The sequence below is a fragment of the Loxodonta africana genome, chromosome 16, assembly GCF_030014295.1.
Source record: "Loxodonta africana isolate mLoxAfr1 chromosome 16, mLoxAfr1.hap2, whole genome shotgun sequence".
Taxonomy (NCBI): Eukaryota; Metazoa; Chordata; class Mammalia; order Proboscidea; family Elephantidae; genus Loxodonta; species Loxodonta africana.
In genome coordinates, this window is record NC_087357.1 from 37,522,675 (window position 1) to 37,544,101 (window position 21,427).

General features: G+C 46.1%; 1 protein-coding gene across 1 annotated transcript in view; it reads left to right on the forward strand.

Annotated features, from left to right (window-relative positions):
• Positions 1 to 21,427, forward strand: part of TLL2 (tolloid like 2) — a 163,361-nt gene that overhangs the window by 134,183 nt on the left and 7,751 nt on the right. Inside the window, exons 11-18 of the mRNA XM_003409211.4 lie at positions 4,307 to 4,423; positions 5,497 to 5,642; positions 6,404 to 6,599; positions 13,726 to 13,851; positions 15,371 to 15,531; positions 17,232 to 17,412; positions 18,401 to 18,526; positions 20,635 to 20,762. Of these exons, the coding sequence (XP_003409259.1) occupies positions 4,307 to 4,423; positions 5,497 to 5,642; positions 6,404 to 6,599; positions 13,726 to 13,851; positions 15,371 to 15,531; positions 17,232 to 17,412; positions 18,401 to 18,526; positions 20,635 to 20,762 (1,181 nt within the window). The remainder of the gene's footprint in view (positions 1 to 4,306; positions 4,424 to 5,496; positions 5,643 to 6,403; positions 6,600 to 13,725; positions 13,852 to 15,370; positions 15,532 to 17,231; positions 17,413 to 18,400; positions 18,527 to 20,634; positions 20,763 to 21,427) is intronic.

The following is a 21,427-nucleotide window of genomic DNA, read 5'->3' on the forward strand; positions in this document are numbered from 1 at the left end:
TCACCTGTGAAATGGGATTAATAACAGTACCTAAGTCAGAGGATAGTGGGAATAATCCAAGGAAAGGCTCAGGATAGTGGCTGGCATGTTATTGTTGTATGCCCTCAAGTCAATTCCAGCTCCTAGCAACCCTATAGGACGGAGTAGAACTGCCCCATAGGGTTTCCTAGTCTGTAGTCTTATGGGAGCAGATTGTCAAGTATTTTCTCCTGTAGAGCAGGTGGTGGGTTCAAAGCCTAACCTTTCGGTTAGCAGCTGAGTCCTTAACCATTGTGCTGCCAGGGCTCCTTCGTGAAAACCATTATGGTGAAGATGAAAATGAGAAGACATCACCCAGGGGGACAAAGTGAAGGGTCCTGGTTAAAGGATTACAAAGTGATTTGGGGAGCAACATTATTTAGAAATGCTTTGTAATTTATTCTAACTGCCTTTGCCTGCAATGTCTACCTCCTCTGGGTTTCTGGCAGAAACGGGCTGGCCTGTGGCCCTAGGGTCGGTGCTTTTTCTCATCCGGTTAAGTACTTACGCAGCGAGACAGTGAAAGTTTCCTCTTTTGGAAGTGGTCCCCAGTGGCTGTGACAGCTGGAGTTTTAAAAGGAGAAACTTGGACTTGAAACTTGGACTAGGCTAGGGAGTCCTTTTGTGAGCCGGTGTAGTAGTCTACCTGCTGTTCGGCAGATCCGCCTCCTCGCTGGTAAGCAATACTTTCCCATCCGTACATGTTGTTTTCCAAGAACTAAACTGACACTAATTGGCCATGCCAGAGGAACCATTACTGAACATTTATAGGCTTCTGATGGATGTTTTCCTTGTTGAATTCTTGGCAGCAGTTTCGGCTCATCTCACTTAATACGAAGCTCACCAAATCCAAAAGGCTGCAGGTGGCCAGAATCGGAAGGAAGCCGAAAGAGATTAGCAGCCTCTACCCGCCTTTCTTTCCCAAAGAATGTACGCCATAGTTGGCCACTAGGAAATGTCTATAGTGGCATTTATTTCCATCCCCTCCCTGTCCTCACTTCCCCACCCCCCATTTCTTAGAAGGGCAAAACAGAGTTAGAGCTTCAGGTAGCTGGTCTGGCATTTAACATGGTGCTGGCAGTAAGAGAGTGCCTGCTACATGTCTGTTAACTGTATTTTTTTTTTTTTTTTAAAACTGGCTTTATTGGGATATAATTCACACACATAAATTCACTTATATAAAGTGCACAAGTCAATGGTTTTTAGTATGGTCACAGAGTCATACAGCCATCACCAAAATCGATTTTAGAACATTTTCATCACCCACAAAAGAAAACCAGCACCTATTTCCTCCCCAGTGTTATATGGATTATTTTTCTTTTTTAAAAAAATGTATTGTGGTAAAATATATATAACACACCAGTTGCCGTTTTAGCCATTTTTAAATGTACAATTCAGTGGCTTTTATTACATTCACAATATTGTGCAACCTTCACTGCTATCTGCTTCCAAAAGTTTTCATCAACCAAAACAGAAATTTACCAAAGCGATCCCAAACCCACTGCCATCTAGTCGATTCTGACTCATAGCAACCCTATACGACAGAGTAGAGCTGCCCCATGGAGTTTCCAAGGAGCAGCTGGTGGATTTGAACTGCCAACCTTTTGGTTAGCATCCAAGCTCTTAACAACTGTGCCACCAGGGCTCCTCATAGGTACTAAAAACCAAAACCATTGTCATCGAGTTGATTCTGACTCATAGTGACCCTATCTGACAGAGTAGAACTGCCCCATGGGGTTTCCAAGGCTGTAATCTTTACAGGAGCAGACCATCACATCTTTCTCCCACAATGTGGCTGGTGGGTTTAAACCGCCAGCCCTTCAGTTAGCAGCCTGGTGCTTAACCACTACGTCACCATGGTTCCTCAGACATAAACCTAGTACCCATTAGATGATAATTCCCCGTTCCTCCTTCTCCCCAGTCCCTGGTAACCTCTATTCTACTTTCTGTCTCTATGAATTTTCCTATTCCAGTCATTTCATGTAAGTTAGCTCATACACTATTTGTCCTTTTGCTTAGCATAATGTTTTCAAGGTTCATCCATGGCATAGCATGTATCGGAACTTCATTTCTTCTTGACTGAATAATATTGCACATTTTGTTTATCCATTCGTCTGTTGATGGACATGGGTTATTTTCACCTTTTGGCTACTGTGAATAATGCCATCATGAACAGTGGTGTACAAGTAACCGTTGGATTCCCTGCTTTCAATTCTTTCGGGTATATACCTAGGAGTGGAATTGCTGGGTCATATGGTAGTTTTATGTTTAGTTTTTTGAGTGTTAAATGGATTTTTAAATGATTCCCACAATTAGACTTTGTCAAAAGCATGGACTTCCGGTCCAAATACGCCCTGCCTGGTCTGTGTTGTAGACTGATCAGTGCAACTCAACCCATCTCCTACCCTGCCCTCATCCCCTCCCTCGCCCTGGGCTGCCATATTTATGTGGCATGAGGAATTACATTACTATGCACTGGGAAGGCATTTCTTTCCCCGTTTTTCCTCTGTAGGAGGTCCAAATTTTAGACCACGTATTCAAGTGACTAAGAGATAAAAATGTGTTTTTTCTATAACAAAAGTTCCTATATGAGCCTCCATTCCATCAAGTAGTGAGAACTTGATTTCAATCAGTTTGTCTTTTCTTCCCTTAGGGTGAAGGAGTAGGGGTGGGGGGTTAACTTTGTGCCAAGGCGTGGAGGGTGGAGAGGTTCCTGTATTGCCATCCCAACTGGCATTGCTGAGATGTCTTCATCTCTGCCTGGTCTTAAGTCCCCTTTCCACCTAAGTGGTTATTGGTCCCAACCCTAGGCCAATTTAGATTGATGTCAAACCCAAGCATCCCTAGAAGCTTGGGAGACATCCTGTGGCTCCCCAAATCCTCTAGGATAAGAGAAAGCCGCTTCTATACCCTTCTCAGGAGCCTGGAATCATTTTGCTCCCACTGTGCCACATGTGGTCTGAAGGGCTCTGCATGCCTGTCTCGTGGCCCAATGTCTTGACAAACCATGTAGACCCTTCTTTTCTGACCCCAGGTAGGGCATGGAGAATCTAGGGTTGCCCCTAGAGGTGCCCCTTCAAATCCTCAAACTTATATGAGACCCAGGGTCTCAGCTCAGAGTGGAACAGGGCACAGGGTTCTTTTAGGGACTAATGGTACCCCTTCAATCCTCTCTCCCATGAATAATGCTTGTACACCAGGTATTAGCTCCCTCCTCCGTCCTAGGAGTTATTCTAAGGCTACAAAAATGGAAAATTTTGCTCTTATTCATCATGTATTCTTCCAAACCTTTAGTCTTATGCCTAAGCTTTTGAAACTCAAAAGCCAAGAAGATTTGATTTCTTTGTTGTGTTTTCTGGTATCCCTTCTCTGAAGCAATGAAGGCAGATTGTCTAAGTGCTCCCAAAAGTGCCCCCAGAAGCCTATGTATGAAATAGGAAATATATGTATTGGAAATGCCACATTCCAGACCATTATCCTGCCACACCTTCAGGTGCCTCAACAAGACCCATTTGGCATTGAGGTGGAGTGGGGCAATTCTCAGGTAGATGCCTGGGGTGGGTTTAGAGGGGTGGAGGGCTGCCTTGGCTGTATTCTAAGTACTTTGATTGAAATCTGGAATTCTACTGAAGTCAGTCTTTAATGAGGCATACAGGTTTACTAGAGCCCACGTGACTCTTTCAGTTCTGTTTTCTAATCCTGTATGTGCCACAGGAGAAGTTGCCCCAGCTAGGGTTATTTCTCCCACTTATTATTAAGTATTAATATTTGTAAAATCAATGACTGAAGTTTTCCACGCCACCTAAAGGCTCTAAGTCAGGGTTTCAAAATGAGTTGTGTCTTGCATGCCGACACTGGTCTGTGCTTCTTGCACTGATGTGTTGAGAAGGATTCAGAGACATTTGGGCTCAGCAGGAAAGAGTGCTCTAGTTGATTAGCTCTAGTTGATGTCTGTCATGGGTGTAGGAATGGGGAGTGGGAGGCAGCACCGCAGCCCTATCTGAGGGTGGCTCTACTTCTAGAATTTAATCCAATGGATTGTTGGGTTAACAGATGGGAGTGCTCTACTGTTGACATTACTGGTTTTTAAACTTCACTCTAAGTGTCCCCTGGAAATTCTATCAGCATACAGATTTCTTGCTTTATCTCCCAATGATTCAGATCCACCAGATCTCTGATGGGGAAGGTCCCCAAACCACACTTAAAGAAGCATCTCTTCCTCTTGGTCTGCAATGGGCCCATTCTTGCTGTCTTTGCAGTCATTCTGACATTCTTTTTTACTTCCCAGGTAGGTTTTGTGGTGATAAAGTCCCAGAGCCCCTCATCTCCACAGACAGCCGATTATGGGTGGAGTTTCGCAGCAGCAGCAACATCCTGGGCAAGGGTTTCTTCGCAGAGTATGAAGGTTTGTTGTGATGGAATGAGCCACTTGGTAGCTCCTGAGATGCTCTGTCCTTCACATGCACCTGCTGTTCCTCTCCTCTGCAGGCCTCCATGGCAGCTTGCCAGAGCCATGAGGGTCGGGGTCAGGTCATTGTTGCAGCACTGCAGAGGGCAAACTGAAGGTTCCAGTGCACTCCTCTCCCCCAAGTCCTGGAAGTAGAGAGGCCAGCCGTGTTCATTGTAGAACAGGCCTCATGTACCTGTCCCTGAGCCCTCCTTTCTGTCCAGCTGGGGAGTCAGCTTCTCCTATACATGGATGGTGCCAGGAGTGTGGACATTTTGATATATAGCAGTGACGGCAACCTCTGAACTGTGGTGGGAGCCTGAGCAAACATCTCATTTATTTCATTTCTGCAAAGAAGACTTTGGATGACATCAGCGAGTTTCCAACTAATTTCCTGAGGCCGCCATGGTGGTTGACTTGTGGGAACCAATTGAGCGGGACTTCTAGGCAGCTGCCAGCAGGACAATCCCACTTCTATTTGTTCTACGTATTGGGCTTCTCTGGCTAGGCTCCTCTCCTCACCCCCAACAACATCACCATAAAAAACCAAAACCATTAGATAATTATTAAGATTTCTTTTAGCTTTAAATTGTTGTCATTTTGGAGAAGCCGAAGTTTTGGTTTTGTAAAAGAAATAATGTGTGTGCATGCACGTGTGGGTGTGTGTGTCCCTACCCTGGCTGCACCTTAGAATCACCTGGGGGACTCTTACATATCACTGCTGCTTGGATCTTACCCAGACCACTTGAATCAGAATCTCTGGGGAATGTGGCCCTAGCTTCCAAAGCTTGAAAAATCTACCAGGTGATCTGATGCACAGTAAAGGTAGAGAGCCACTTCTCTACGTGGTTGTTTTCTTTATATAAAAGAATTCAGAGTTGAAAACACATCAAACTGTGCCTTTCAGAAGGCATAGTCCTTTGGATGGAAATAAAAATGTTGGTAAGTGAAGCCACCTAGTGGTGGTAAGCGGCCATCCTCCTTCCTTCATGATATCTGACCCTTTCCTCCTGTGCTCTCTCTTTCTAAAGCCACGTGTGGGGGAGACATTAACAAAGACGCTGGTCAGATTCAATCTCCCAACTACCCGGATGACTACAGACCTTCCAAGGAGTGTGTGTGGAGGATCACCGTCTCGGAGGGGTTTCACGTGGGGCTTACCTTCCAAGCTTTTGAGGTGAGTACTGCTCAGATTGTCTTCCCAAGGGATGAATTCACTTAAGCTAGACACTCTCTGCTCTGTGAAAATGAGTCTTTATTTTTTGGTTAAAGACAGGAAACTAAGGACATTTGAAGCCCCTGGTAGATTGTACCTGAACATCTGAGATTGAAACCTTTGCAGGCAGTGAAATTGAGTCTGCCTCCTTTCTGAAGGCTGCTGGAAAGGGTATGGGGATTAATTGAGATGACAAGACGAGGACTGGTTCCAAGAAAGTGTTTTAGAATTGTTCTTCCCTGTTTATCATCTCACATTAGTGGTTCAGTGGTAGAATGCTTGTGGGAGACCCAGGTTCAATTCCCGGTCAATACACCTCATATGCAGGTACCACCCATCTGTCAGTGGAGGCTTGCATGTTGCTATGATGATGAACAGGTTTTAGAGGAGTGTTCAGACTAAGATGGGCTAGGACGAAAGACCTGGTGATCTCCTTCCAAAAACCAACCAATGAAAACCCTGTGGATCACAACACCGAGTCCTATTGTGCATGGAGTTGCTGTGAGTGGGGAGCCAACTCAATGGCAGCTAGCAACAAAAAGTCTCTCCTTAACCTGATTCATCCTTGACATCTACAAGCAGAAGAAATTTGGAGGAGCTCAGGACACAGGTCCTTCTGCCTCTTGGTTAGGGTTTTGAGAGGAATATTTAGGTTCCCTTCTTAAAAGCCTTCAGCCCCCAGCCATCTGTAGTCATCCGTGTGCCTCTATTTCTCCATCTAGATTGAAAGGCATGACAGCTGTGCATATGACTATCTGGAAATCCGCGATGGCCTCACAGAAGAGAGCACCCTGATTGGCCACTTCTGTGGCTACGAGAAACCGGAGGACGTGAAGTCGAGCTCCAACCGAATGTGGATGAAGTTTGTATCTGATGGCTCTATCAATAAAGCAGGCTTTGCTGCCAATTTTTTCAAGGGTATGAACTAGCATTTGGTTTGTACTTTTAGTCACAGGAAGAGGTATTGCCCCCTGGCTTAAGAATCACAAAACACATGCAGAAGCTTAGCATCGAACAAGACTTCCTGCAGGGAAGAGCAGTGACCTATTTTAGGGATGTGCATAAGGCCCCCAGTAGAGGCCACAACTGACTGACAGCAGGCTTAGTCTTGGCTTCTACAGCACAGGAAGTTCTGCCACTGTACTGGGAAATTAGATTTAATAAGTTTGCAAGGTCAAACTACACTCTGGTGAAACTGAACATCGATAATAAATGTTTGCATAGTAGCTGCTATTAATTGAGCAGATACTGTGTGACAGGAACTGTGCAAAGTACTTGATTTACATGATGTCATTTCATTCCCAAAATAAGCCTTTGAACTGAATTTCAATCATGCTTGATCAGGGCTGAGAAGGGCCACTCCACATCCCCAGGCATTGGTGTTCCATTCCAGCAACTGGTCTGCACTGACCCATCCAAACCTCTTTCCTTGTTCTGCTGATGAAGCAATACACATTTTTGAGAGGACTGGCTAAGGCGGAAGATTAAGGTTGCCAGATTTAGCAAAAAAAAAAAAAATGCCCAGTTAAATTTAAATTTCAGATAAACAATGAATAATCTTTTAGTATATCTCAAATATTGCATACTTAAGAAATGTTTGTTTGACCTGAAATTCAAATTTAACTGGGTCTTCTGCGTTTCACTGGCAACCCTACTAAAGATGCCAGTCAGGAAAATGGAAAGGAATGTTTGTCTCTATGAAGCTAAACTGGCTTGTAAGGGACTGAGGGAAGAGCCTTGGCCTGTTCTAAGTAACCATGATAACCAGCCTCGTTTGATGGTTTACAAGGTATCATCTCCCTTCTCGGCATTTCACACTGTACTGTGTTTTTGTGCTATTTTTTTATGGGCTGAGGCTGCTGGTGAAACGCACAGCCCTTGTCCTCAAGGTGGTGAAGGAGACCAGCAAGCAAAGGGCAATGACATTGCCCTGTAGACATGTGGACTCGACCAGGGAGAAGGCTGTGGCCCCACGCTACACTTGGAGGTGGGGCTCCAGTTACCCAGTCTAGCTACTTCAAGGGCATTTCAATGTGCAGACACCTTCTTAGACACCCATGAGGGTACCAGTTGAGGCCCACCTACACTGACTTAGTGCACAGACCCAGCCTGACATTATTTTTATGTCAAACAGGACTGCAGGCAACCACATTTAGAAAAGAAGAAATATACAACATTAACCTTGACTTGACCCTGAATCGTAAAGGAGGAGCCAGGGCTGTCCAAAACCCATTGGGACCTATCAAAGGGAAAAGAAAAGATACTTATTGAATGCCAACCATGTGCCAGATACTACATGAGTTATCTCGCTTTGTCTTCAAAATAATCCTTGGTAGGCATTGTTATCACCCTCACTTTAAAATGAAAGAAATGGAGGTTCTAAAGTAGCAAATCTAGAACTAGAACTTGGATCTGTAGGATTCCATAGTCCACTCTTTTTTCCCTATACCCCATTGTTTAGCTCAAAGCCCCAAAAGCCACAGGGAAAAAAAGTGAAGGCGTTCGAATATCTCATTGTGCTTGTGATTTGCTTCTGATGCTTGTCACCCCACTGCCTATTTGATACCACTGGGGCCTAGGAAGGGGCCCTGGATTTAGCATCTGAAGTTCTGGGTTCTGGATCTGTCTGTGTTCCTTACCAGCTAAACGTTCTTGGGCAGGTCACTTTTGCTTTCTCAGACTGGATCATACCCGTTTTATCCTTCACTATATTCCCCAGTGCCTGGCACATAGTAGGCTCAGTACTTACTGAGCAATAGACAAATGGATGAAGGTGGCTCAGATTCACCCTTTGTGGATTGGGCATCATGATAACCTGCTCTGCTTTCGCTGCAGGGTTCCCGGGAGGGTGGCTTAGGTGGGAGACCAATCTAAAGCATCACTATCCAACAGAAATAGAATGAGAGCCACAAGTGTGAGCCACACATGTAATTCTAAATTTTCTAATAGCCACCTTACAAAAAAGAAACCAGTGAAATTCATTTTAATGTTTAATTTTATTTAATCCCATGTATCCAAAATACTATCATTTAAACATGTTATCAATATAAATGTTATTAATGAGATATTTTATGTTCATTTTTCCCTACTGAATCTTGGAAATCCAGTGTGTATTTTACACCCAAAGCCCATCTCAGTTTAGACTAGCTACATTTCAAGCGCTCAGTAGCTCCATGTGGCTGGTGGCTACCATATTGGACAGTGCAGGTCTAGATACTGGGCAAAGCCTTAGACCAGGCTTTTTCCAACAAGGCCACCAGTGAGATGTCCTGTGAACACAAAGTGCCCAGCGCCATGTGTCAGTACTTCTTCAGTGAAAGAAATTAGAAGAGTAATGACAAAGCCTGTGCAGAAGAGATGGGCCTAGCCAAAGGAGCTCTTGCCTTGGTGCCAGTTGGCAGGAGGCTTTGCCCAGGGCCCAATTGGCAGATGACACTGACCAGGGTGCCAGTTGGCCTCTGCATCCCTTTCCTGGTACCAGATGGCAGCTTGGCCGGCAGCAAGTGGAGCACCTCACATTTCTGATTGCTTCAAGGGAAGACAATAGCAATCCAGAGTTGGCAGTGCCGTTTGGGTCCCACACTTCCCATATAGAGAAAATGAGAAACCCCACCTTCATTCCTGAATTCTACTGTCCCAGTGCTAATGGACCACCAGGAGGTATTTGGTGAGGGGAGTGGGCTTCCTAAAAAGCATTTCTTCAGAGGCTTAGGGATATGTCCTGACTTCTCTTTCCATGACTATCTGAGACAACTTTTGGGATCCTTCTGAAGCCATCTCATTATCTAACTAGAGACTGGCTCCCTCTTTCACTAATACCACTTGGAGAATGAAAAGGGCCCAGAAGCTTCTGTATATAAAGCCGAGCTCTGGTTCCAAATTCTTCCTCCACCCCCATGCTCTTCCAGATTTTTCTGGGAGGCTTGGCCTTGGCCACTGTAGCACTGAGCAAGCATGGGCCGGTGGGCTTGGAGCAGAGCCTATTCCACCACAGCATGGAGGCAATGCAGAGTACACCCAAGCTCCAACTGAGAGGAGCACCCTCGTACACTTTCATACCATCCATTCGAGTTGGACTGGGTTTGTAAGTGGCCAAATATCCCACTGATCTTGCTGGAGAGAGTATGCCTTTCACCCACTTCCTCTTTGCTTTAGGCACAAATCCATCCCACTGCCTCCCTCCCTCCACATGTCTGAGATGGCCCTAGGAGACTTGTTCATCTGTGGTCCTGCCCATAGCCATAGCATCATATGGCATTAGACCCATCCCTATCTTGGTCCTTTGTTATCTTCGTCGATTCTGAGGGGCTCTTTCCTCAATTTCCTTCCGTCCACCACCCTTCTCCCCATGCCTACCAGCCAGGTTTCTAGAATCTTCTGTGCTGCTCTCTTGCTGGTCTAGTCTTCTTTCATTGACCCATCCTTAGTACATTCCACTTCTTTCTATTCCTGCCTTGTCTTCCTCCCTCAGTCAGGCCTGCACTACTCTACCCTCTTCTGATTCACATGTGCCCAGATAACCTTATCCTTTCCACTCTCTCATCATTGTGTCATTATACCCCTTGGAATTTCAAAAGGAACTCCACTGTCTTCTATAAACTGAAAAAAAAAAAAAAAAAACAACCATTGCTGTCAAGTCAATTTCAACCCATAGCAACCCTAATAGGACAGAATAGAACTGCCCCATAGGGTCTCCGAAGAGCACCTGATGGATTCAAACTGCCGAGCTTTTGGTTAGCAGCTGAGCTCTTAACCACTGAGCAACCAGGGCTCCACTGTCTTCTATAGTGATAGCTATATTGATCATCTACATACTGGGCACTTCACGTGTCATCTTAAATCTTACCTCATTCCTAAAAGCAGGTATTATTGTTCTCATTTTCAAGCAGGCGGGACACTCAGAGAGATTAAATCACCAGCCTGAGGTCAACCAGTTTTTTGGTAGAAGACACAGGACCGAACCTGGGTCTGTCTGACTCACTCTGAAGACTGGACTCTTTCACTACTCATTATTGTCTATTCTTCTATGCTTTCCAGCAAATGTCTAAGAAGCGCTTTGCATATTGTAAACATTATATTGCATAATAGTTACCATTGTAGCATATTTAATATTTATATTTATTTGAGGATGTAGGCAACTTCAGTGCCTTTCCTAGACCATCTCCCCTAAACTCAGTCTTCCCTCCTGACCAACTTATTTAAGTCTTTGTTGAACCCAAGAACACATCACTGTTAGAGTTAACAAAGTTTACTCTCCACTCTGTAAAGTCATGCAACGCTTAGAAACTGTCTTTTACCCAGAGGACAGTGGCCAAATTGATGAAGATTTTGTGCATCACAGACAAGGAAGGCTTGAAGGAAGTGGACTTCAGCTAGAAAAGGACAGAGTAGAGGGACATGTGATGGTTGAAGGGTTTGCATTCTCTGTGTGGGTCTTCATTACAGAGCCAAGACCAAGGGGTTGGAAGTTGGAAGGAGTCGGATTTCTGACCCATGAAACACCTTTGAAAAGTAGTGAGAGTCCTCCCACTTCTGAGAGTTTTCATGCAGGGTCTGAAAAGCCATCCATCAGGAATGTTATTAAAAGAATACCTTCCTGAAGTGGCAGGACTTGATAGTTCTTCAGGTCTTTCCAATTCTGAGACATTCTGGTTCCTTTTACTTTACGTGTAATGAGACTTTTCAAGATTTGGTGCACAACTTCCATATTTGGCCTAACCCTACCTCCCATCGTGTTAGGAACTAACCCCTACCCCAGTCTTCTTCCCGTTGTTGTTGTTTTAGGTACCATTGAGTTGGTTCCAACTTATAGCAACCCTGTGTACAACAGAACAAAACACTGCTCGGTCCTGTGCCATCCTCACAATCGTTGTTGTGCTTGAGCCCATTGTTGTAGCCACTGTGTCAGTCCGTCTTGTTGAGGGTCTTCCTCTTTTTCACTGACCCTCTACTTTACCAAGCATCATGTCCTTCTCCAGGGACTGATCCCTCCTGATAACATGTCCAAAGCATGTGAGACAAAGTCTCACCATCCTTGTGTCTAAGGAGCATTCTGGCTGTAGTTCTTCCAAGACAGGTTTGTTCATTCTTTTGGCAGTCCATAGTGTATTCAATATTCTTCTCCAACATCATAATTCAAAGGCATCAATTCTTCTTTGGTCTTCCTTATTCATTGCCTAGCTTTTACGTGCATATGGGTCAGGCGCACCTTAGTCTTCAAGGTGACATCTTTGCTTTTTAAGACTTTAAAGAGGTCTTCTGTAGCAGATTTTCCCTGTGCAATGCTGCTTTTGATTTTTTGACTGCTGCTTCCATGGGTGTTGATTGTGAACCTAAAGAAAATGAAATCCTTGACAACTTCAATCTTTTCTCTGTTTATCATGACGTTGCTTATTGATCTTCTTCTTCCTAGAATGGACATTTTGGGGAAGATATCTCAGTGTTTAGTTGTTCCTTCACTGGGCTCTTCCGGCTGTGTTAGATCACAACCTACATGCTTTCTTTCAGTGGTAAATTACCATCATGGGCAATATAGAATATTGCTATTTTTCTTTTCATCTCCAACGTTCTTCCCAATACTTGGGTTTTTCTTTTCTTCAGTGCTATGTGGGCTGACGTGTCTGGGGAGATTCTCCCGTGAGAATCTCTGCTTTCTTCTGGATAGCATTGTGGCCGCCCGCTGGTTGCTGTTTAATTGCCCTAAATGCATTAATAGACACTTGCCAGTGCTGAATCCCCCGCAGACCACACCACCAACTCAGCCATCTCTTGTTTCCTTCCTGCAGTTATTCCAGGAGCATTTGCTCACCTAAAAGCCCAGTGTTTTCTGTAATCTTGACCATTTCCCTGTGTACCAAAAAAAAAAAAAAAAAAAAAAAAAACCTGTTGCCCTCGAGTTGATTCCAACTCACAGGACAGAGTAGAATTACCCCCATAAGGTTTCCAAGGAGAGGGTGGTGAATTTGAACTGCCGACCTTTTGGTTAGCAGCTGTAGTTTTTAACCACTGTGCCACCAGGGCTCCTTTCCCTTGTACACCTCTTCAAGTTATTTATAAAATGCTAAGTAATCGTTTCCAGTTCTAATCTCTAGAGAATATGTAGACATCCTCATTCAGAAATGTGTCCTTTTGTCCTAACCCTTTATTTATTTTCCCTGAGCAGCTTCATATTTATGGGGAGGTGGAGATTTTCCCAAATGCCACAGCATTAAAATGGATTAAGCATGTGGTATGGAACCTTTTGAGATTTTTTGAAATCACCAATGAATACTGTTGACTGAATACCTCCAAGAATTAAATTATCCAAGTGTGACCTCCTCTCAGAGGAGCCCTGCTTTAGGGTAACAAGTTGTTCTTGCTAGCCTCACCAAGTCCCTCCCTTTATGAAGACTTACTATAGCTGCTGCTGGTTTTTCAGGCATTGTCTCAGTTTGCTAGTGCTGCTGTAACAGATACTACCTTGGGTGGCTTTAAAGAACAGGAATTCATGTTCTCAAAGTTCTAGAGGCTAAGTGTCCAAATCAGGATCTTGGCCATGTCAGTTCCTTCCATGGGCCTCTCTCCCAGTTTCTGGTAATTGCTGGCAGTCCTTGATGTTCCTTTGCTCACAGATGGGTCCTCACATGGCGTCTGTCTTCCCCCCATGTATGTCTCTCTGTCTATCCTGCTGTTTTAGTAACTCAGAAGTGATTAGGTTTAGGACCCACCCTTGCTCTCGTATAACCCCATTAACATAAAAACTCCTATTTCCAAACAGGATCACATTTACAGGTACAGGGCCAGTACTTCAATACACTTTTGGGGGACAAAATTCAATCCATAACAGAAGTGGATGTGTACCTCACATTTCTGGTTACTTTGGGAGATGGCAGCAGTGTTCCAGGGTTAGCAGGTGGTCACAAGAAACCGTTCTTCTTCTTAGCGGACTCTTGATTTTTTTCTCCATTTCCTTCTGAGCTAGGGGCTCAGGACATGGAAGGGGAAGGGAAATAAGACCAGGAGGCTTTCTGATGATTTAACCAAGGTCACCTTCCTTCTGCAACAGAGGTGGATGAGTGCTCCTGGCCAGACCACGGTGGGTGTGAGCAGCGCTGTGTGAACACACTGGGCAGCTACAAGTGTGCGTGTGACCCTGGCTATGAGTTGAAGGCTGATAAGAAGGCCTGTGAAGGTGAGTGTTGCACCCGCCCAGCTCGGGGAATGAGTCTTGGGGAGCAGTGAGGCAGAGATAGGGCAGCTGGTTGGCTGTGAAGTAACAACTCATAGACATGGTGGAAGATTCACCTACTTCCTAGCGGAAGCAACAACTTTACAACCAGTAACCAGTTCCCATCAAGTTGACTTAGACTCATGACAGCTCCATGTGTGTCATAATAGAACTCTGGTCTATAGAGTTTCTACTGGCTGACTTTTCAGAACTGAAACACCAGGCCTTTTTTCTGAGGTGCCTTTGGGTAGAATCACCCGCCAACTTTCAGTTAGCAGCTGAGCATGTTAACAGTTTTGTTAAAATTGCAAACTGTGCTCTAGAAATGGTGAAACCAGGACCATGGTTTATTTTCTTATGTGGCAGTGTAAAATTTACATGATTTATGTGTTTAATAATATTTTATTGTGCTTTTGGTGAAAGTTTACACAGCAAATTAGGCTTCCATTTAACAATTTCTATAAAATTTTTTTTTTTATTTTATGCATATTGATCAGTGACATTGGCTATATCTTTCACAATGTGTCAACATTCTCATTATTTCCATTCTGGTTGTTCAGTTTCCATTAATCTAGCTTCCCTGCCCCCTCTTACTTTCTCACCTTTGCGGTAAATGTTGACTGTTCGGCTTCAAATAATTGATTTTTTTTTTTTTTTGAAGAGCACAGTACTCATGGTAATATTTATTTTATCAGCTAGTACGTTATTTAACTGAAAGGTGACCTCCGGGAGTGGTTTCAGTTCTGGGTTTAAACGGTGTCTCAGAGCAATAGTCTCGGGGGTTCCTCTGGTCTCTACTGGTCCAGTAAGTCTGGCCTTTTTTAAGAATTTGAGTTTTGTTCTATGTCTTTCTCCCATTCCATCTGGGACCATTTATTGTGTCTCTGGTCAGAACAGTCGGCAGTGGTAGTCAGGCACCATCTAGTTCTTATGGCCTCCGGATAAACGAGGCTGTGGCTCATGTGGGTGGTTAGTCCTGTATAGTAGTTTCTTCTTTGAACTCGACTTTTAAGATAGAAAATAAAAACAAAGAAAAAATTATGAGCATGTTTGGAGTGACTTGCTGATAGCAGACTTCATTCATTCTCTTTCTACCTGGCTGGTGTTCTGTTTTCCTTGCCCGTCTGCATGAATCTGCGTGTTCATGTAAACCAGGTACATGGCATAGTTTGGTGCAACCATTTCTAACGCTCCTTTGGTCCAAGTCATGTGGCATCCCCAACTGTGCCCCTAGGTGACAGGTAAGCACAGATGCATCGTCATTTGCAAAAGCCGTAAAAACTTGTCCCCAACGTCATTCCCCCACAATCCTCAGTTGAAATAATTAGACCAGAAAAAAAGGACACAGAATTAATCAGTTCAGATTGTCTAACAGTTTCTCTTTTTATTATTAAAGAACAGCAGGGCTTATTGCTGCTTGGGGAAAATCGCAGTCACTCGGAACTAAGACCAAATGAATCTTGTTTCTGTTTCCCCCGTGCAGTGGCCTGTGGCGGTTTCATTAGCAAGCTGAATGGCACCATCACCAGCCCTGGGTGGCCGAAGGAGTACCCTACAAACAAAAACTGTGTCTGGCAGGTGGTGGCCCCTGTTCAGTACCGGATCTCCCTGCAGTTTGAAGTGTTTGAGCTGGAAGGCAATGATGTATGCTTTTTCACTCTGATTCCTTGGGGATTGTGTTGAGATGGGGCTCAGAGCTGGAGAGCAGCGAGTGGAGCAGCAGGCAGGGAGCTGGCTTGTACTAGAACAGGACTCTGCTGTGACTCTTGGGCAGAACCTGGGGCAGCCTTTCACCCAGCGGTTTCAGCTCCACATTCTCTGCAGATACAGCTCCCCTGACTCTCTGGTCACTGATAAATCCAAGGAGAATCAGGGCAGGAGTGAAGGAGGCAGGACTTGGGGATAGGATGGGGGTTGGTATCCAGCTGGGAGAGGAGCAGATGGGGAAGGGAAGGGGCGAGGTTCAGGTGGGAGCAAGGATGATATAAACAGCCCCTTCCCTCCCTTAGACAGTGGTTGTCAGACTCCCCAGGACATGTGACCAAGTCAGCTCTAGGTCCAGGCAGAGCCCTAGAGCCAGTGTGCTGGCCAGCCACGCCCCCTGCCTGTCCCTTGAGCTGGAAGGATCCCCCAAGGCATGCAGGCTTTTCTCCATGCCCCCCTGCCTGGGCCAAGCTGGGGTCCTTGTAAGGACCCATCTTGACAGCAACCCCAGTGTGGCTGTCATCACTTGACCAGCAGGCCTCCTGGGTACTAAGAGGTGACCCCGATGCTGATGAGCATGATGCATAGAGGCCCCATGCCAATGAGGGGCTTACCCCAAAGTGAATCAACTCTTGAAAGCAAATGATCAGACCACATAGCAGTCAGGTTCATTTTGAGAAAAATCATTGCTACAGCAGGCAACATCAATTTTAGTCCTGTCTCTACCATTGCTGAGCTGTGTGACTTCAGACAAGTGTCTTTCCCTTTCTGAATTTCACTTTCTCTGCATGAAAATATGACAGAGTTGGATCACATCAGCGGCTTGCAAAGCTATCCTCCTCGCCCAGTTCTCCTCTTCTTTTCCTTCTTTTAGCAGTGAGGGCCCTTTCTTCAAATGAAATCTCATGTGGAACCCCAATATATAAAATAAATGAAAGCAAGGCTGTAGAATTAGGGGGGGGTGGGTTTTGGAAACCCCAGTGGTGTAGTGGTTAAGTGTTACGGCTGCTAACCAAAGGGTCGTTAGTGCAAATCCGCCAGGCGCTCCTTGGAAACTCTATGGGGCAGTTCTAATCTGTCCTATAGGGTCGCTGTGAGTCGGAATCCACTTGACGGCACGGGGTTTGGTTTTTTTTGGTTGGGTTTTGGAGAAGGTCCCTGGGTGGTGCAAACGGTTTGCTCTCAACTACGAACCTAAAGGGTGGCAGTTCGAACCCACGCAGTGGCATTGAGGAAGAAAGGCCTGGCTATCTGCTTCTGTAAAGATTACAGCCAAGACAACCTACTTGTAACACAAGGGGTCGCCATAAGTCGGAATTGACTGGATGATGGCAATGGGTTTGGGTTTTTTGTTTGTTCGGCTTTTGGAGCCTTACCCACTTGTGCCAGGTGATGCATTTCCCACAGAGCCACAACTGGAAAACCAGGGGTCCCCTGCTGTCCTTGGGCTCTGCAGCTCCTGGAACTCATTCTAATGACCGGCTCAGTAAGGATCAAGGGGACCCCCCTCCAGGACCTAGCTAAGCCTATCTGGCCCCACGGCGCAGCTCCCAGGAGGAGGCGCCACAGTATGCGGGGGAGGTGGCGGTCTGGTGAGGGACGTGGACGCACCAGGTTCCTCCCACCTCGCCCCCTTGCAGGTCTGTAAGTACGACTTCGTGGAGGTGCGCAGCGGCCTGTCCCAAGACGCCAGGCTGCACGGCAAGTTCTGCGGCTCCGAGACGCCCGACGTCATCACGTCGCAGAGCAACAACATGCGCGTGGAGTTTAAGTCGGACAACACGGTCTCCAAACGCGGCTTCAGGGCCCACTTTTTCTCAGGTATATAGATTTGGAGGCCAGGCCACCATACTGAGGAACAAAGGGCTTAGCAAGCCCCCAGCCTCGGGTACCTGCCAGCTCCTATCTGCCCCCCCCCCCCCCCCCCGCCAATATTTCCACCTTGATCCACCTTGCTTGGATCCGGGATTTTTTATATTGGCAGCTATATATGAGTTTCCTGTGGATGCTGTACCAAATGACCACAAACTGGGTGGCTCTGAACAACAGACATTTATTCTTACACACTTCTGGAGGCTAGACGTCCAAAATCAAGGTGTGGGTGGTGCCATGCTCCCTCTGAAGGCTCTGGGGAAGAACCCTGCTTCCCCTTTTCCAGCTCCTGGTGGCTCCTAGCAATCCGTGACATTCCTTGGCTTCTAGCTGCCTCACTCCAACCTCTGTCTCTCTCTTCACAAGGCCGTCTTCTCTGCGTCTCTCTGTGTCCTCTCTTGTTCTTATAAAAGACACCTGTCATTGGATTTAGAGCCCAACCTAAATCTAGGCCTCTGAGCCACACAAGCCCCTTGCTCACTGAGTGGCCTTGGGCACATTAGCTGTTCCCGGCCTCAGTTTCCTTGCCTGTGATGTGGGTGCATGTGCCTACCACCTAAGGTTGTGTGAGAATTAATGTTTACAAAGTGCTTGGGGCAGTGCCCAGCCTGTAGTAAACATTCAATAAATGACAGTTAATTTTCTTATTGTGACTATTATTATTATTAGCCTATCCTTCATATATATTTATATATATATAAAATATATATACATTTAAATATATATACATTTAGGACATGAAGAATTCAACACATAGCTGGGCTGGGTAATCCCCAACAAACTGGGGGTGCAGATGCTGCCCCCCTACCCCCTGAAGCAAAGGGATAGTCAGAGTCAGGGATGCTCCCTGGAGGAGGACGGGTTTTCGCGAGGTTCTGAGCTGTGGGGGGTGTTCCCAAGTTGGCAGCTCCTCAGCTGAGTCCGCTGATCTCCCCAGACAAGGACGAGTGCGCCACGGACAACGGTGGGTGCCAGCACGAGTGCGTCAACACGTTCGGGAGCTACCTGTGCAGGTGCCGGAATGGCTACCGTCTCCATGAGAACGGGCTCGACTGTAAAGAGGGTGAGGTTGCGTCCTCCGCGTGGGGAGGGGCAAACTTCGGTCTCCCGAATGCGCGCCCGTGTGAAAGTCGGGGGCGGGGGGCGGTGATGGGTGAGGGGCGGGGGGGCTTCCTCAGGTCTGCAGAGCCCTGAGCTGCAGGCCTGACATTGCATGGCGACGCCCAGGCAAGGGGGCCCCACTGAGGCTCGGCAGCTGCCCTCCTTTCCCTGGCAACACCCGGGACACCCTAGGGCAGCTCACTGGTTCAGGGGGCACTTGGGGGCCTTCAGATGCTCACTGAAGAATTACTACTGCAAAGTGGTTGAACCCGCAGGCTCCAGGATCGGACTGCCTAGATTTACAGACTGGTTTTTGCAAATTACTAGCTGTAGGGCTTATTAGGGAAGTAAACAAAGGACAAAACAAACCCATTGCCATCCGGTCAATTCCGACTCATAGCAACCCTATAGGACAAGGTAGAACTGCCCCATAGGGTTTCCAAGGAGTAGCTGGTGGATTCTAACTGCCTACCTTTTGGTTAGCAGCTGAGCTGTTAAGCACTGTGCCACCAGAGCACCATTAGGGAAGTAACAAGTTACAGTTCCGGCTCAGGAACACTCAGGATTCAGTTCTTGCATCAGGACAGGCTCTTCCTAGCCGAGCCGCAGGCACACCCCTCTCTGGCCTCTCCGCCTCTGCCCTCCTCGGGCAAGTGGTACAAAGCTCTCTTGACGCCTGGGCGTCTGTCCTGCTTGGGTAAGCCTTACAAAGCTCTTTTAGCTCTGCCGATAAGTGCCCAGAGGCACCCCACTCCACCAGTAAGCCTTGGCCCAAAGGCACTCAGCTCTAGCTCCATGAGTTGGCAAGCCTGGTTCCAACAAGTGCCCAGAGGCCACTCTACTCTGCCAGCAAGGCTCCTGCCTGAAGGCACTCAGCTTTCTCACACTGTGGGCTGGGAAGCCCACCGCACCATCTCCTGCTGGTCTCCTGCCAGTCTCTTGTCAGTCTCCTGGTTCTGTTGCCTCTGCTGCTGCCGTTTCTCTGCCGCTGCTTCTAGCCATCTTGCCATCTTCGGTGTTACAGCTCTCTCTCTGTGTCCTGGGTCTAGGAGGGTCACAGCTCAGGGATCCCAGGTCCAAAAGACATGCTCTGTTCCTGGCTCTTCTTCCTCGGTGGTGGTGAGCTCCTATATTCCCACCTCTGGGATGGCTCATTTTAAGCCTAGTGGGATGGCAAAACTGACCATTCCCCCTGGTGGGCCACAATTATTTGCACAGTCCCATCTAATCATTTGAGTAGGAGTTACAAGAAAAGCCACACAAAAGCGATCCATCGCACTGCAGCCCTGTAACCAGGACGAACTTGGTAGACACAAAATGAAACTGCTTTGTAAATAGTGGAGACCCTTGTTAGCCACTGTTAACTGACCACTTACCACGTGCCTGGCATGTGCTAAGCACATGATCTCATTTAGTCCACATATCGCTCCTATGAGGTTGGCAGTATTGTGCCCTTTCTACAAATATGAACACTAACTTAAATAAGGAGCTGTGGTGGTACAATGGTTAAGTACTTGGGTGCTAACTGAAAGGTTGGTGATTTGAACCTACCAACCATTCCACAGGAGAAAAGACCTGACTATCTGTCCCCGTAAAGATTATAGCCCAGAAAACCCTATAGAGCAGTTCTACTTTGTCCTATAGGGTCGCTGTGAGTCATAATGACTCCACAGCACACATCAATAACAAGGCTCAAATAAATACCCAAAGTCCCACAGCTTATAGGTGGTGGAACCAGGGTTTGAACTCAGATCCCCATGACCCCAGGGCCTGTGCTGTCAACCACTAGCTCTACCATACTTACGATGATAACTGCGATGTGAGCAGTAATAGTAGGAAATGTCACCTGACTCCTGAGCTACCATCAGGAAGGCAGCAAAGCCAGTTCAAACAAATCAGCAGATCTCTGAGCTAGGGGACACCTGATTCAGGCTGACCCCTGCCCACATTTGATAATGACCATGTGACAAATACGAGAGAAAGGAGGAGACCCCCCCTCACCGCCTAGACTGTCTTTGGCATCACCCACAGATGACATTTCTCTTGCTGTCTGTCTCTTCTCGCCCCCAGCTGGCTGTGAGCACAGGCTCAGCAGCGCTGAGGGAACTCTAGCAAGCCCCAACTGGCCGGACAAGTACCCCAGCCGGAGGGAGTGTACCTGGAACATCTCTTCAACTGCAGGCCACAGGGTGAAACTCGTGAGTCATTATTGCAATTTATTAAGAGCATGGAGTTTTGTATCAGATAGTCATGGATTCAAGTCTCCACTCTGCCACTTTCCAGCTCTGACACTTGAGGAAGTTACTCAACATTTCAGGTTTCAGTTTTATTATCTGGAAAATGGGGATGTAATAAAGCCTACCCCATGGGGCTGTTGTATGGATTAGAAGAAGATGCATATAAAGCCCTCGGCACAGGCAGCGTATGGGGAACGCTCAATAAGCAGTGCCCATTCCCAGTGGAACCAGTATTGGGGGCACACAGCTCTGCAGTGCTGTTTGAGCACCAATTGTTTTCTTTTTTAAATTTTTACAAAAACAATATATTCTGAAGGTAAAAAAAATTAATCAGTACAGAAGTTTGGAAAGTGGAAATCAAAAGTCTCCAAATTCCCCATTCCTGCTCTAGAAATGACCCCTCTGAACATCTTCTTGTGAATCCTTCTAAAATTTTTCTGTGTATATCCAGTCGTGTATGTACATTCACAAGAAAAATATACATCCTTTTTCTTACTCAAACTACTCAAATGAAATCTTATGATCTATTTTTTTTTTTTATAATTTACTACTTACATTTAAAAAAAATTAACAATAAGGGATTAAGTTCTTTATGTTAATTTTCTCTTGAATTAAAAAAAAAAAAA